The sequence below is a fragment of the Trichosurus vulpecula genome, chromosome 1 (assembly GCF_011100635.1).
Source record: "Trichosurus vulpecula isolate mTriVul1 chromosome 1, mTriVul1.pri, whole genome shotgun sequence".
NCBI lineage: Eukaryota > Metazoa > Chordata > Mammalia > Diprotodontia > Phalangeridae > Trichosurus > Trichosurus vulpecula.
In genome coordinates this window covers 501,820,631-501,837,567 of record NC_050573.1, presented here as the reverse complement: position 1 = coordinate 501,837,567, position 16,937 = coordinate 501,820,631, and the positions used below count along the sequence as shown (strand labels likewise).

At 37.4% G+C, this 16,937-nt stretch overlaps 1 protein-coding gene across 2 annotated transcripts in view; it reads left to right on the top strand.

Moving 5' to 3' along the window:
• SEMA6A (semaphorin 6A) overlaps window positions 1–16,937 on the top strand; it is a 183,745-nt gene that overhangs the window by 127,237 nt on the left and 39,571 nt on the right. For both annotated transcript variants that reach the window (XM_036740547.1, XM_036740539.1), the window contains exons 9-15: window positions 92–180; window positions 1,030–1,247; window positions 6,226–6,357; window positions 12,178–12,333; window positions 13,879–14,055; window positions 14,470–14,610; window positions 14,698–14,778. In XM_036740547.1, the coding sequence (XP_036596442.1) occupies window positions 92–180; window positions 1,030–1,247; window positions 6,226–6,357; window positions 12,178–12,333; window positions 13,879–14,055; window positions 14,470–14,610; window positions 14,698–14,778 (994 nt within the window). The remainder of the gene's footprint in view (window positions 1–91; window positions 181–1,029; window positions 1,248–6,225; window positions 6,358–12,177; window positions 12,334–13,878; window positions 14,056–14,469; window positions 14,611–14,697; window positions 14,779–16,937) is intronic.

Sequence of the window (16,937 nt, the reverse complement as noted above, 5' to 3'; positions counted from 1 at the left end):
TGAACATGTGGGCTTTGGGATAAATTGCAAATTCTTTTTTTCTTTTGCCCTGTATCATATATCCCCAACCAAAATGTCTCTTTGTTCACAGAACCATATTTTGTCCAAGCAGTGGATTATGGTGATTATATCTACTTCTTCTTTAGGGAAATTGCAGTGGAATACAACAGCATGGGAAAGGTAAGTGAGGAAAATGTTTGTGGCCTGCTTTGTAACACCCTGGGGAATCCACTTCAGGAGCAATGTTGTTATGAATGACCTTGCAATGAGAGCCATAAATCATATTGACAGGGTCATCATTTTGAGAAGGTCCTGCTGCTGAGGCCCACGTTTGGTCACAGCGAAACATCATGCTTTCTCAATATTCACTCCATGATTTGAAGGCATATTAAACTATTTCTACAAAAAAATCTAACCCACACATATTTGCTTAATTCCAAGAATAGCTTCAAGTAGTTAAAAAAATCCCCTGACTTTCAAGTACAATTGGGAGTCCAGGATAAAGAGAGTTAGCAAAGGAAGGCTTTGGCTTTTCCCTTTTTGTCTTAAGAATATTGGATGAAAACAGTTGGGCACAATGGCTTTCCAGATAAACATAATGAAATGATTCAGGTCACCAAGGGTGGAGGGCATAAATAAAATACCAGCTAAATCTGAAGCCTTTTAAGGAGCTGAGATATGAGGCACAGAGGCAGGCAGTGTGGGTTGCAGGGATATTTAATGTAAAATGTGCCTTTGTTTGAGGAAATAGAAAGTAAAGCAGCCATCCATATGGTAATGAGTTAATGTGGCTGACAACTGATCTCTTGAAGGATTTATGTATTAAATGCCACAGCCTTATCTTTTATAGCACGCTGTTCCAAAGCTGAGTTTTCCAGTTTGTTATTTTCCACAGCTTATAGAAACACAGGATTAAATTAAGTGCGTTGTTGTTCCAGCTCAATTTTAAAGAAAAGCAGGATTCTGCTAAGGTCCTCCCTCTCACAGTCCAAGTGTGTTCATGTTCCCCTTGTGTTTTGCCTGTTTTAGGTAGTTTTTCCAAGAGTTGCTCAGGTTTGCAAGAATGACATGGGAGGATCACAAAGAGTTCTGGAAAAACAGTGGACTTCCTTTCTCAAGGCTCGCTTGAACTGCTCAGTTCCTGGTGATTCGCATTTTTATTTCAACATACTGCAGGCAGTTACAGATGTTATCCATATTAATGGCCGTGATGTTGTCTTAGCAACCTTCTCTACACCTTATAACAGGTAACTGTGCAGTGACTGCTGACCTTATCTTGTCTGTTTCTGCCCTTTCCAGTTAGGTTTCTCTTAAAATGTACCGCATTAGCAACCATAAGAAAAAAAATGTTCATTTACATGCATCTAAAAAGCAGATAATATCCAGTTTTCATCAATAAATTCTGTAATTTATAAGCACACATTAGATTAGTGTGTGTTTGGGTGAGGGGGGGAGGGTTGACAGGAATTAGATTCTGTGCTATTTTCATGCTTTCAATTTAATCTTTGTCCCCTGTACTTTTTTCTATCTCTTAAGGAGATGGTGACGAGCATTTTAAAGAGATAATTGGCACAAATACAACAGCTATTTGCCATTTTTTAGGCATCTCTGAACATTATGGAAACTAGTGTACTTGTCCACAGATTTCTCTGTGTAGTACCTCTCCTCTGTGTATTATAACAAAGGACTTTTACATGAAAATGGCACCCTGGTCACTTACACATTCATCTTTTCAAGCAGCTTATTTCTGAAGCAGACACAAATTGCAGGCACTTGGGTGTGACCCTATAGTTAGTTGCCTTGGAGCTGGCCTCATAAATGGGATATGATCTCAGGTGAGGAATAAGCAGGGGAAGCTGATGAATGAGGGGAGTGAGAGACTTGTCATACTGACTCTAACGTTAATTAACAAGAGATAAAAGAGGGGGGACAGAGGAGAAAGTAAATTATCTGGAGGTCACATTCTTTCCCCATAAAATGCTTTAAAATGTGGGTTGGTGACTGTAACAGTAGAACGTCAGTACTATATTTTAGAATATAATTTGGGAGAAGTCAGACCCACCTTACATGCTACCCAAGGATATTTAGTCACTGAAGTACAAAATGATCCTCAGTAAAAGACATTTTTGCTTGCAAAGCTATCCTTTGGAATGGACCTCAAGGACAATTGGAGAGCCAGAGATCAGGATATTATGGATTTAATTTGTATTTCTAGAACATTCTATTGAAAAATTTCAACAGTTACTAAACCTAATTGTTCTCTGTTTTCAAATCAGGAAACTAAGGGATGGAAAAATGTTAAATAACTTGATGAATAACCCTACCAAGAATAAAGGAAAAAATATTCAAAAAATAAAGTTGGCATGAGGATTCCTGGTTTTGAATTCTCTATTCTGACATGTCATCCATAGTTTAACAGAAGCACAGTGCTTCTGGGCCTATTTATAAGAGCAGAATATGCAGGACTATGAGCTCAGATCTGTGTAGCACTTACAGTGTTCTAAGGAGAATACCATGCTCTAAGTGGGTGGTATCATGGATTTGGAACCAGAAGACCTGAGGTTAGGCTCTAGCTCTGCAACCCTGAAAGAGTCAGTTCCCCTCACCAGATCGTATGTTTTTTGGTTAAAAAAAAGTCTGTAAAATGAAGGGGTAAATAAGGTCCCTTCAAATGATAACTTTCTGTGATTCCATGTAATGTTACTTATTTCAATAGATATTTTGAAAACTTGGAGGGATCATAAAGGATGATGCTATAGGACAATTGGTACAGTTCTGTGATGATGAAATCATTGGTAAAAGTTTCTATGAAGAAATTTTGACAAATTGAGTTCATCCTTGAACAAGTTAAAAGGTGATATATCTTTCGATTCTCTAGAGAGAGAACAGTGACCAACTACTTTCCAGTGTGCAAACTTGAACTAATGGGTTCAAATTATAGTATAAATTTTTCTGTTGGAAATCGATAAGGATTTCTTCGCTGAAAGGATTGTTAGTGTAATCAGTAGGTGTCGCTGTAGAGCAAAGTTGGCTGGGAAGGTCTTTTTACTTTTACCCCCTGTAAGATTTGGGGGAGTTGAATTCACCCAGACCACACCTTTATCCTCCCACTACATGGCCCAACGGATAGGACCTTACCTTTGGTCCACATCTCCACCCCACCTTTCCTCTTCTATCTGAGACCAGAGATTTGCCTATGGGTCTAGGTCTCCTTCTCTAGCCTAGAGGCAAAATGGCCTTGTTATCTACTTTCTCTGCTATTTTAGGGAGCTTATAAATATAACTTATTAATAAAAAGCATCACCGTAAGATCCTCTCATATTGTCCCAGATCCCCCAGGTCAAACTCAAATCTGACCACCAGATCTGTTCTTTAATTCTGTAAATTCCAATTAGTCACTGGCATTTTTCCTCTTCCCTTTCCCTGCATGAAATACATATACAGACATGGAGTACAAAGTATTCTTGATTGATCATGGATTTTATTGAAAGCAAAATCAAGATAAAGAAATGGCTTAAAGGACTAACATGAAAAAAAATCACATAATAGCTCCTATTAGCAAGCCCATTTTGGGAAAGGAAAGCTGGAAAAAATAAAGCCTTTCTGAAGTTTTCCTCACTTCTTAAGTGACCAGGGTGTCATTAAAGAGACCAGCATATCTTACAAGTTTTAGCCTGAGTTCTTTGTTCTGAGTTCAGAAAGCAGAGCTTGCCCTGAGGCTTATCTCAATCCCCAGTTCTGGAACATAACACAACAAGACAGCTGCAGGGACCCAATCAACATGGCCCTGTTGCTGCTGTTCCTCTCTCCTCTCTATCCCATCTGTCTCCAACAGGCATACTTCTTCTCTTCAGCTCCTTGACAGACTCCTTTAAAAGTTCCTACTCCCACAGGAAGTCCATCCCACTAGCTCAAAGATTCTGATAATTCTAGTCTCTTTCAGGATAAGAAGTGAATGGTAAATGGCCTCTCTCTGGGACTGCACATTTCAAAATTCCTAGTAAAGGCTAATACCCTAGCAGGGCAGCTAATCCAAATATATCCAAATACCTTGTTATATTCAGCAGTAGAGTGGGAAACTGGAATCTCAAGTCCATGATTTTATTATTATTTTTTTAATAAGTTGGAACCTATCTGTGTAACATTGTTTTAAGGATAGTCCTATCCGGACTCTGGAACCTAGGCCACCCTTTGCAGCACGCTTTCAGTCTGACTATTTCATGGCTACTTCGCCACTAATATATAGTAACAGGCTTTTGAGTATTGTAGAACCCCATATAAGGTATTTTTTTAAAATATCTTCTTGAAAATTTATCAGTTCTTTCTCTGGATGCAAATAGCATCTTCCTTTTTAGGTCTTTTGTAGTTAATTTGGGTATTTATATATGTATGGCTGTATATATACACAAACTGCATGCCCATTTTCCCATGTACCCCTTTCTACATCCTAAAATTCGACATTTGTTCAGTCCAATTAAAAAAAAAACTGCACATATGACTTCCCAGCTTAAATATACCCAGTCTCCTTTCCAGATCCAAATGTGATTTTTTTATTGTGGTTTGGCAGCTACCTAAGGAGTTTCTAGTTATTTTAAGAGAGATGAAATTCTCAAAGTAAAATGTATTTTAATTCACAAAATAAAGATAAGTCATACAGCACTTTTATCACTAGGAGATATGGAAAGATAAGGTTAGAGACCGAATCTCTGATTTCGTTGGTCTAGGGAACTCCTGAGTGAGGAAACTCCCACTCGTAGTTCAGGTTGGCACCTTCTCTGAAATTTACAGTACTAGAGAACTGCCTGGATCACCAAGAAATTAAGTGATTTCCTCAAGGTCACACAGCCAGTACATGTCAAAGGCAGCACTCAAACTCTGGTCTTCTTGGCTTAAAGACCAACTCTCTACTTCCTATGACATGCTGCCTCTGATAAAAGAAATATAGGGAAAAAGGTTGTTTTATAAATGATTCCAATTCTGGGATGTTTAAAGGAATCTCCGTCTTAGATATGCAAATTGATGAAAAGACATATTGATCACTTTTTAAAATTCAGAATTTTAAATTTTGTCTACTTTCTCTCCTCTATAAAGCCTACTTAAAACATTTTTCATATTCTTTTTATTTATATTATTACCATGTTAATAATTGTATTATGGAATTAAGAAGGCATAAAATCCTCATAATCACTTGTGAAACCTTTTCCATATCATTTCAGCATATGTAACGTACCAAAATTGGTTTTCTCAGTTCTTTGATAATGTGCCCACACTTGAAAGGGCTAGTGCCCTGTGTCTTTAGCTGATGTGGGAGTGTAATAGTCCACTACCTAAAAGCCTGATTAAAACCTTCAGCCAGCTGGTGCCTGCTATTTACTTGATCAAAATGCACTAGCTACCTTCAGACAAACATGAGTTTATTTGCAAACAATAAACAGAGGTGAATGAATAATTCATGCCTTCCCACCACTGAAGAAGAAAAATCTCTAAGTCTTCCAAAAGTATCTCGCAAAGATGTAATTATAGGTGGAGATTATTATCATCATTATTACTTAGCATTTATACAGTACTTTGTATTTGCATAGTGCTTTGTAGTAGCTTATAAGGTTGTTATTTAGTCTTAAGCAGATAAACAGGAAGCCAAAATTTAAATTTACAGTGTCTGATTTAAAATGTTTTCACATTTGGAATCCTTGAGCACCAGAATGGAGCAGATTAGTTCTTGGAGATAGGCAGTTATTCAAAAGTATACCCAAATAAACAATAAAGTATTGGTCAGCCCCAGTGATTGACAAGTACTTTAGCTTCATGGATATTTGACATGCAGAACACTCTCTAGAGGTTGAATTCTGTGGGTTATTGATTGGCAATTAATATCTGGGCATAGAAAAACTTTTAAATAGCCAACTAGTAGATTGCTCCCCTTATTGTTTGAATGGTATGAGGTTCAAAGGGTATGAAAAGGTATGAATGTCTCAAAGGGCAGTGAGAGGATAGGAGAAAAGAAGAGATTTCCATCTTTGACTTTATTGTAATTAACTCAGGACATTGACAGAAATCTCAATAGGAAAAAATCCCCCCTCTGTATGCTAGAAATCCTTGCATTAAGGAACCTCTTAGAGTCAAAGCCCCCAAATTACAAAGTTTAATACAGCATGTTTTTCAAGTCAAAACTGTATGCATCACTACTGTGCAGGTTAACACTTTCTGTGAAATGCTATGTTGCAGCATCCCTGGGTCTGCAGTCTGTGCCTATGACATGGTTGACATTGCCAATGTTTTCACTGGGAGGTTCAAAGAACAGAAATCTCCAGATTCCACATGGACACCAGTTCCTGATGAGCGGGTTCCCAAACCCAGGTACACCCCTCCCTACTATAATTTTATGTAGACAGAAGTGCTGATATTTTGCATTTACAGAACAGATATCGATAGGGATAAACAGATATCGAACAGCTAAATGTGCTAATCCATTTTGTGTTGGAAATGCAAAATATAGATTACAGTGAAATCTAAAAATAAATTCCCATAGAGAACACTTGCTGTGTTTAGATGTCAGGTTGTCACCTTCTATCACTTTAACGTTAAACTAAAGAATAGTCACTTACTACCATTTTGCTTAACTTCCTGAAGCTGGACTTAGCCCATGTTGGAAGGAACCTCACACTTACTCCAGCTCCTCTCATTGTACAGATAAGAAAACTAAGGTCAGAGAGGTTAAGGTATCCATCTTGTCAGATGCAAAACCAGGTCCACCAGCTCTCCATTTAATGATCAACATAGATTTAGAGCTGGAAGAGACCTTAGCTGTTATCTAGTTCAACTCTTTCCTTATTTTACAGATGAGGTAGCCATGGCCTAAAAAGGTAAAGCAACCTGTCCATAGGTCATACAAGTAGTAAGGGGCAGAGCCTTGGCTTGACCTTTGAGGTCCTCTGACTCCAGATCAAGCACTTTTCCCACCATACTATGGTGATATCACTGACACTTTCAGTAAAGAGTCCAAATGGAAAAGGGATTCCCTAGAGATGATGAGGTTCTCCAGTTGCTCCCATTTGCAGATGATTTCAAGCCATGATGTAACATTATATTTTTAAAGCAATTTTTGCTTTTCAATATTTAATGAAGTGCTAAATAGAAATTGCACCTTCCCCTCAAAGCCCAGGTTAGTAAAAATTGACCTTGTTATATTCCTGGTCCATTTTGAGTGGGGACTTGTCTCTGTTGACAGAACCTAAGTCCATAGGATCACAGAATCATAGATACTGAGCTAGAAGAAACCTTAGAGGCCATTGAGTCCAGCGTTGTCATTTTACAGACGAGAAAGCTGAGGCTCAGAGAGGTCAGGGTCACAAAGTTGGCAAATATCTAAGGTAGAAGTTGAACCTAGGTTTTCCTAATTCCATGTCCAGCAGTCAATTTAAAATACTATGCTGCCTCCTGGAATTCATTTTTCTAAAGGGAACATAACTATACTAGGCAGTTGAATATAATCCATTGTTTTTAATGGGAAGGTATTGGGGTGAAGGGAGGAAGATTATTTCTTGGGAAGTGATTTGTCAAAACAAGATGTATCCTTTTGTTAATTTTTAAACATTGGGGAAGATTTCACTTTAAGATGGCAGTGTGATTTGTTGAAGAGGACCCCACTTGAGCACCAGAAAATATCTGAAAAGGGCTCCAGATATAGAAATGACAAAGAAAATTGGAGAGAGAAAACTAAGATTGTCTATCCAGATCAGAACTTAACAAAAAGATATCTAGAAGCTGGCAGAGGTCGGTAGAGTTGTCTGACCAGAGAAACTGTGTGAATTCTAGGAAATGAGTGGAAAGCCAACAAATAATAAGAAAGGAGCTATACCAGAGAAACCAATACAAGCTCCAACAAATGGACCTGAAGTCACCCTGTGCTCCTAATATGATAGGTTACAACCCATCATAAGCTGTAGTTAACAGGACCCTGAAGCCAGATTCCAGACCTAGCCTGTCAGAGCAGAAGCAAGTGAAAGAGCCAGCCTCCCAGCCTATGCACTGGCTGTTGCTGTAGGAGACAAGGTCATCTCAGACAAGGATACCACTGAGGAAGGGGTTTTGTGTAGGAGGTCTAAGATCAGTGAGTATTAATTCAGTATCTGGCTGGTCAGGGCCATAGCAAAGGACAGAACCAACATCCAAGAGTTGGAGAAGCAAAAGCAAACCTAACCTAGCCAAGGCCACAACCAGTAGTGTTCAGCTGGGAGATTGAGACAGAAGCCAGGAACTGAGACAGAGGGTGGGACCTAATATTATTCACCCCATTCAGAATAGTAGTGTTAGCAGTATCTGGTTTTTAGTAAAGGCAGGACCAAACAAGGCCTTATACTTGATATTCAACCAATGTAAGAGTCCCAGAGGGGACTGGCTTGAGCATAAAGTCCTATTTTTATGGGACTGAAGTGAAAATATGAGTAAATAGAAGAAAACACAAATATAATAAAGAAATATCATGGATTAAGAGAAGCCCAAGAGGTAAACCTAGAAAAAAAAAAGAGTAACAGTTACTACAAGCAGAGTATCACAGGGAAAAAATTGCTGTCAAAATGAAAGATGAGACAAAAATGAAATTAGAGTTTGGGAGAATAAATAGCTTTGATTAAAATATAAAGGTACTAGATTTCCTGAAAGATAGTATGGACCAATCAGGACTTAAGACTTCATTGAGACAACCATAAATAGTTAAAGTCAAAAGATTGAAAAAATAAAAGAATCTCTAAGGTATCTACTATAAAAAATATTGACTGGAAAACTACTCCAAAACATGAGCAAACAATAAACTCGAACGCCATATTTCAAGAAATCATAAAACTTCCCAGAGCTATTGGAACCAGAGGACAAAATAGAAAAATCCACTGATCACATCCTAAAAGGAAACCTGAACTAAAACACCAAGCACAGTCAAAATCAGTCAAGACAATGCTTTAACTATAATAAAGGAGAGAAAATTTTGGGATATAATATTGCAATAAGCAAAGGTTACCAATACGCAAAAAAAAAACCAAGAATAACTTGTCTGTAAATTCAGTTTGATTCCACAAGGGAAATTATAAAACCTTATTAAAATAGAAGACTTTCAAGCTTTTATGATAAAAACAGACAGCTGAGTAGAAACTTTGAAATGTAAATAGAGTAAACAAGGAAAAACTATAAGGGCAAATACATTTGAGCAAACAGTAATGAAGCGCCTATATCCTAATGGAGGAGAAGAGAAAAGCATTTATTAAGAATCCTTTTGCCTTTGAAGGTAACAGAAATATTTAAGTAAGATAAACTTGGGTTTTATTTTGTTCTGTTTGGGGGTTTTAAGAGAGGAGAGAAAAGGAATGGGGAAAATAAATATACTAGAGAAGAAATGAGAAATTAGGAGGAAGATGTTGCTATTTTTCGTAATTGAGATATTTTTAAAATGTAAGAAGTAGAGGGAGTGGATATCTCATGAACTCTATCCTGAACCTGACAAAGGGAGAGAGAGTTGGGGAGGGGAGGGGAAGGGAAGGAGAGAGAGAGAGAGAGAGAGAAAAGAAGAAGAAGAAGAAGAAGAAGAAGAAGAAGAAGAAGAAGAAGAAGAAGAAGAAGAAGAAGAAGAAGAAGAAAGAAAAAGAAAGTGCAAGCTTGGTATAAAAATATATTAAACTGAAAAGGGAAATAAACAAGAACTACAGAGATGAAGGGGTATAAGAGAGAAAGTAGAGTCATAAGCTAATAGTCACAAGCAAAACAAGCCAGCTTCAGAGGATTTAGCATAAAAGAGAAATTAAAAAGAGAAAAATAAAGTAGAAAGGCAAGTGTTTTCAGGCTAGGCTTGGAGAAGAAAAGAGAAACAGGAATAAGAGTTGAACACTTCAATTATAAATTGTTAGCCTTGATCATATTCCTTCTCTTTTTCCATCTCCTTTTTTATAAAGAGTGTTCTAGGAGGTGCAAGAAAGACAAAGCATAGGTTATAATGGAACGAAATCCACAATTAATGACTATTACCACGAACTGGATGGAGGGCATCAGAATGAATTACTTACAGTAACAGATTTTCTTGTAGCAAAGAACTAAAAACTCCATTATTTGGAAAGTGGATGAACAGGTTACAGAATATGAATGTAAAAAAATATTACACCATTAGTAATAACAAAAAAGATCAACTCAGAAAAATGGTTAGGACTCATATGAATTGATGCAGGGTGAAGTGAGGAGGAGATTTAGTATTAAACTCATACTATGATTACAGTATTATAAAAGAACACAACTATAAAAGACTTTAGAACCATGATCAATGTACAGATCAATCTTGACTCCAGAAGACTGACGATTTATCATGCTTTCTGTCTCTTGGTAGAGAGGTGGTATACTAGAGTTGTAGGAAGAGATATACATTTTCAGAAATGGGCAATGTGTGTATTTCTTTCCTGTAACTATATTTATTTGATAAAGAAAGGACATTTGTGAGTAGGGGAGAATTGGAGTGAAGTGAGAAGGTAGTGATAGGGATTATTAAGAAAAAGAAGAAAAGGACAAAAGAAACATTGATGAATATTTTTTAAACTACCCAGAAGAAAGCAGTAGAAAGTTCCAAAGTGGACGCAAAGGCAGGACAATGCTGTAACTACCATGTTAAGTTTGAAATGTACTTGTGGGGAGGGAGGGAGGGCAGGAACTCAAGAGGTTTATACTGAAGATTCATGACTTCACATGCAGTCCTTTTTCCTGTTGTTCTTTATATAGTAAAAAAAAAAAGTTTGTCGATGTTTGTCAAGTCCATAATAATAAGAAATTAAAAGGCAGGAGGAAGGGAGATTTAGACAGACTCTAGACCTCATTAACTAAAGCTACAGCTGGGACTTGAACAAGTTGAACCGATGCAAAACTCTATAGCTAAATCTCAATTGTGAGGGCTGCTACGCCTGGGATTGCAGCCCCTCCCCCAAGCCCCCCAGTTTAGCAAGCTTCTCAGTAAGAGTTATCTGGAAAGTTTAATATGCTTTATATCATTGTTCACTTGCAGCAGACTAACTGGAAATTCACACTGAGAGTAACTCTTGAGGATGCAAAAGACTTATAAATAACTTGCTAATCGATTGAAGGCACTACTTTGAATTAGCTACTTTCCAGACAACCAAGAGGTTGAGTCAATTCAGGGAAATCCTCTAACAGAATAATAATCCTACAGCATTTCCTTCTTGAAAGATAACCTTCCAAGTTTTGATGTGCCAAAGTGGTGCGTTCACACTGATCCTTCCACATATTCTTGCTGAATTCCCCCTGTAATCATTAGTATGTATTTGCAGGACTGGCCTGGGTTAGGAGTGCAACCTGTGGTCATAGAAAAAAGTGAAACTCAATGGTCGGGGCTGAACTTATCAACTATAATACCACACCCAAGAGAGCTTACCAGAAGCTTCGTACCAGAAAGTGCTTGTTTCCTGTTATGGACAGGATGTCCCATGATTTCTAACATAACGAAATTTATTGAAAGCCAAGCAGGTTTTTATTCTTCTTGCTACAAAACCAAATTATTTCTTCATTAGAGAGCTTTGGTAATTCCTTCATGCCCACAGTATTACTGTGTTATTACCTTTTGACACTTGTCTATCAAAAAAAGGCAACCACACTTAATCTGATTTCTTGATACTGGGGATGATTCTATTGAGGCCGACTGATATGAACCCATGGTTAGATTTTAAATGGCTTTTTTTCTCATTTTTGAAAGACTCCACTCACTTTTCTCTACCTCGAACAATAAAAGTCTAAATTGATGATCATGAATATAGTGATGAACGAACATATAATTAAACCTCTCGGAGTAAGAAATTTCTGTCCTAAAGAATATATGGATTTGTAGATCCTGAATTTATTCATTTGTTACAAAAACCATCATCTGCTTACTGAGATTTATTTGTATTTCTGGTAGTAAGCCAAATTATTTCCAACCTAGGAAGAACTGAGTCCTAGACTCCTATTAAAGAATGAACAGGCCCAGAGGAAATTTAAGCATACTTTATTTGTCGACATTATGCATTGGTCAGCTTCCTTTCCCCAGCCTGTGGTACATTGCTGTCTAATGTTAGGTGCTTAGAGAGGCACTTCATGCAGAGAATTTGCCATAAGATACTAAATAAGCTCTATTCTTCCTTCCCTTCTGTTTTCTTTTAGACCAGGTTGCTGTGCTGGTTCAGCATCATTAGAAAAATATGGAAGCTCCAATGAGTTCCCCGATGATACACTAAACTTCATTAAGACACATCCTCTTATGGATGAAGCAGTACCTTCGATCATCAATAGACCATGGTTTTTGAGAACAATGGTCAGGTAAGTGTCATGTAGATCATGGTTGAACCTTCTCTCCCTCATTAATATGGCAAAAGGATATATCCCTGAAACACGCTTTGAAATTCCCACAGACTTCTCTTGTATTAGGTATAGATCTAGCTACGAATGATGATAGAGTTGAGTAGAACCTACCAAAACTCCATTATAAACTTTTCAGGTACAAAGAGTTCCAATATTTTCAGGCTTGCCCAGCACAAGCTAGCTCTTAGAGGAAATGCAAAGAATTTTCCTTCAGTTCACCACTAAATCAAAAATATAAAAAAACAAAACAGGGGTAACGACTGGACCTATGATTTCATTAGTATAGGGAACTCCTAGATCTAGAAACTACCTCTAAATTGTAGATGGACACCTTCTCCTCAACTTCTCATAGTCTTAGAGATTTGCTTAGAGTATGTTCCCAACATATGGAACTATCAATCAGAATATATTCTACATACATATGCATATGCACATATGCATATACATATGCATATATGTTTGCATACATGTGTTGAAGGAAAGAATTATACCCCTAATCCTCATCTAGAAAGGAGGTGACAACAGAAGAAATAGTTATATAATGATAATTAAGTAATGCCCACATATTTAATTTGAGGTAATGCTCAAACAGTGTAAGGGGTTTCTAAAGTGCCACCTGAAAGTGGTAGTCCTCCAGACAAAAAAAAATAAAGTTTGCCTCTATCAAGGAAGGACCTAAAGTATTCACAGATGGGAGTGAAGTTTCAAGGGTGCCAAAAAAAAAAAAAGCTGGCTCTTCAACCCTGTAGCTATAAGGTAGTAATGATCATGCATAGCCCACACAAAGACTCATTTTGTCAACTCTTTTTGCCTATCCTGTGTAATTCTCAGTACAAAGCTGATGCATAGCAATGTTGTTTCCTAACTGAAAATGCCTGGCTAGAGGAAGGATGTTCAGCACTGCTCGTCCTTGGCATCCGTGTGCCTTCCTATTCACCTACCTGAGCTAATTCAGCCTTTGGCTTCAACATACGTATTTCCTTTTTCTGCACATAAGCCTTTCTTCATGTACAGAAAGCAAAACCCATGCTCCCTCTCACCCATTTCAGACCTCCCTCCAGAGTCTGGGTATACACTTAACCTTTCATTTTGACAGTGTATTGACAAAGGCTTCACTCCTTAATGGAAGAATGTGGAAAAACCATGCTCACTGCTTTCATATATGAGAATAATATAAAAGTTAAATGATGTATCAATTCCTTCTCCTTGTTGCCATTTATTGGAGTAATGTTGCTAGGTGGTTACGGATAATTATTGGTGACTCTTGACCATGAGACCTTGCTTAAACCTACTCATACAAGCTTACCCAAATTTGGAGCCACACTAATCCTCTGCAAGCTAAAACAAGGGCCAACCCAGCTCAAAAATATTATTTATACGCATATATATCCCTTTAAGTAATTACTAGAAAGCAGTGAAAGAAGTTTTTGAAGTGGGAAAAGGGAAACGTCAATGATAGAGTAACACTAAGTTTTTATTTTAAATGCAATGCTGTCATTACAGATACCGCCTGACCAAAATTGCTGTGGATACTGCCGCTGGGCCACATCAGAACCACACTGTGGTTTTCCTGGGATCAGAGAAAGGAATCATCTTGAAGTTCTTGGCTAGGACAGGAAACAATGGTTTCCTAAATGATAGCCTTTTCCTGGAGGAGATGAACATTTACAACCCTGAAAAGTGTGTACAGCATTCTGCTCCTTCCAAGTCATTATTTGTGGAAGAACATGTGATGCTTCTGTGTCATGCAGTTAGAAGCATTTGGTGGGGGGAAAATGGTGGCAGATATAGGTTTTACATATCATGAGGTCATATTGATAGTAGTAATTTTATACTTTCAATTGTTTTATGTCTTAAATTTCAGTGCTATTCATTGTTTTGAAGTTATTGTGAAATTCTTTCATACGGAAATAGCATTATTTTTCCTGTGGTGAAGAAAAAAAAATGACACCAACCTCCCCCTTAGCTAATTCAGCTTTTCTGGAAAATTATTCCCCTTGATTTATTCAGACTAGGAAAATCACCTTGTTGGGGTGGGGGTGGAGATTACCCTGGAGGTTTCATTTATAACACCATACCATCTCATCAAATCAGGTGCAGTTATGATGGGATAGAAGACAAGAGGATTATGGGCATGCAGCTGGACAAAGCAAGTAGTTCTCTCTATGTTGCCTTCTCTACTTGTGTGATAAAGGTTCCTCTTGGCCGGTGTGAGCGCCATGGAAAGTGCAAAAAGTATGTATTTATGTATTATGCACTACTGAAAACTATAGTGTGGTTAGAATGGATTCCTAATGACTTATGATCCTCTTCTTCCTGCAGGACCTGTATTGCCTCCAGAGATCCATACTGTGGGTGGGTGAAAGAAGGAAGTTCATGCACACATCTGTCACCCCATACCAAGTAAGCAACAGAATACCAAGAGGAAGAGAGCATTAAAATTACCAGCATTAATTTGCCTTTATGCAAACTAGACATTCATTTACTCACACCTGTGAATACAAACATCCTCAATCCAGTTTTGTTTTTTCCACTTGGGATTAGATAGGACTCTTTGATATCAGGTGATTCAAATTGGCAAGCAGGGAATTGTCTTGAAGTTGGTTAAAAATATAGAGGGAGGAAACACAAGGGGCCTCCAAACATTCCCCGGAGAGAGGGAATGTTAGGAACATGTCTAGACCATAATAAGACATCAGCTGGGTTACAAAACAGTAGGATGCCCTGTTATGTTCCTGAAACGGTTTGTTCAGATAAAAGAAAAGTAACCCCTTTCTCATTTCCCATTATATTGTTAAGGAGAGATTGTACCATATTTGTAAAACAGTGTATTTGTACAATGAGAATGGTATTCACATCAATAAACTTTTCCTTCCACACTGGATTATAATTAACCTTGTTACTCCACATGTGGTCAATCAATTCTTGGCAGGTCTGTAGCAAGATGGCTAAGTTAGGAAACCTTTCCCCTACTGTAAGTTTTGTTCGGGTTGTTACTTTTGCATTAGGTGCTATATTAACATTAGATAAAAAATACCTAATGAAACAATTGTGGTGAATTCATGGTCATGATGGACATATTCATGAGGCATAGTATTTTCTCAGGTAGACCCCATAGCCTCTACTCTGTAAGATCAAAAGGAAAGGAGCTGAGATACAACCATTTAGCTCTGATTCCACACTTTCCCTTCAGGCCTTTTTCCTATTTCAGAATCTCTTTAATTCTCATCCTTAATCAACAATTCCTCTAAACAAGTAGGTAGTTGCTATATTATAAACAGGAGGTAGATAGAGACAGATAGACAGCAGACAGACAGGTCGCATATTTGATCTAAAGAATCCATACTGGGCTATTGCCAGACCTTAAAGTCAACCTGGTAGCTGGTTTTTTATCAGAACTGCTAACAAGGAGCAAAACTCATCTGATAGTTTAGAGATTCATTTCCATTTTCATGAATTCATAAGTAGAAGGGGGAAGAATGGAAAGGTGTTGTCAAAGAAAAGTTAGACAGCCTAGCAAGTGATTGTTCCCTCCATATGGCAGTACTATAAGGTAATAAGTCTGATTTTTTTTAAAACAAAGAAATCAGAACTTACCCATCCAAAAGAGTGTTATCCCCTTCTAAATAGTCTTCTTAAGAAGTAAAAGAATTATTCCAGTGAGGCTGCCATTGCTGAAAACACTTTTGGTGCCTGCAGCACTTTCTTTTAAATGGTAGTAAATCTTTATCCTTTAAGAGGGCATTTGATTTTTGGAAATACCCAAATTTGGTGAATAAGGTGGTGACAAAACTGAATAATTCTATTTGGAGGTTTTTTTTAAAAAAATTGTTTTGTTTTTAAGCAATAGCATAGAGTAGTTTTAGAACAATAGGACTGGTTTTATTGTAGGGCTCATACGTTTTCTTTGAAGTCAATTTCAAAAGGGGAGTTATAGTCTCAGAAAGGTTTTAAACAATAGCAGGAATATGTGAAGCCTTCCAAGAGGACTCCTTTGAAGGTCAAAGATCATGTTGACAAATAATAAAATTAATAAACTGATTTTTAGAATTAATATAAAACTACTATTAAAATCAATCTTATTACTTACTAAAAATCTCATATACCTGAACTGGTTCCTGGTGACCTCAGAGAAATGGAAGATGTTGGGGTCCTTTCCATTTTCTTTGACCACCCTCATGAGTTGAAACCAGAAATAGAATACTGATGTATATTAAGATGTTTTACTTCTTTTTTTTAATTTTGGAGTGGGGAAGGCAAGGCAATTGGGGTTAAGTGACTTGCCCAATGTCACACAGATAGTAAATGTGTCAAGTGTCTGAGGCCTGATTTGAACTCAGGTCCTCCTGACTCCAAGGCAGGTGCTCTACTCACTGCATCACCTATCTGCCCCAAGATGTTTTACTTCTATAGATTTCTGTGATTCTATACAAAAATTCTGTATACAAATGAAATAATTATCCCAGAACAATAATATAAATTATCTTCAATATTTGCATAGAACTTGTTCTGCTAGTTTTCACATTTTTATAGACTTCATATGAAACTGTTAAAAGTAACCA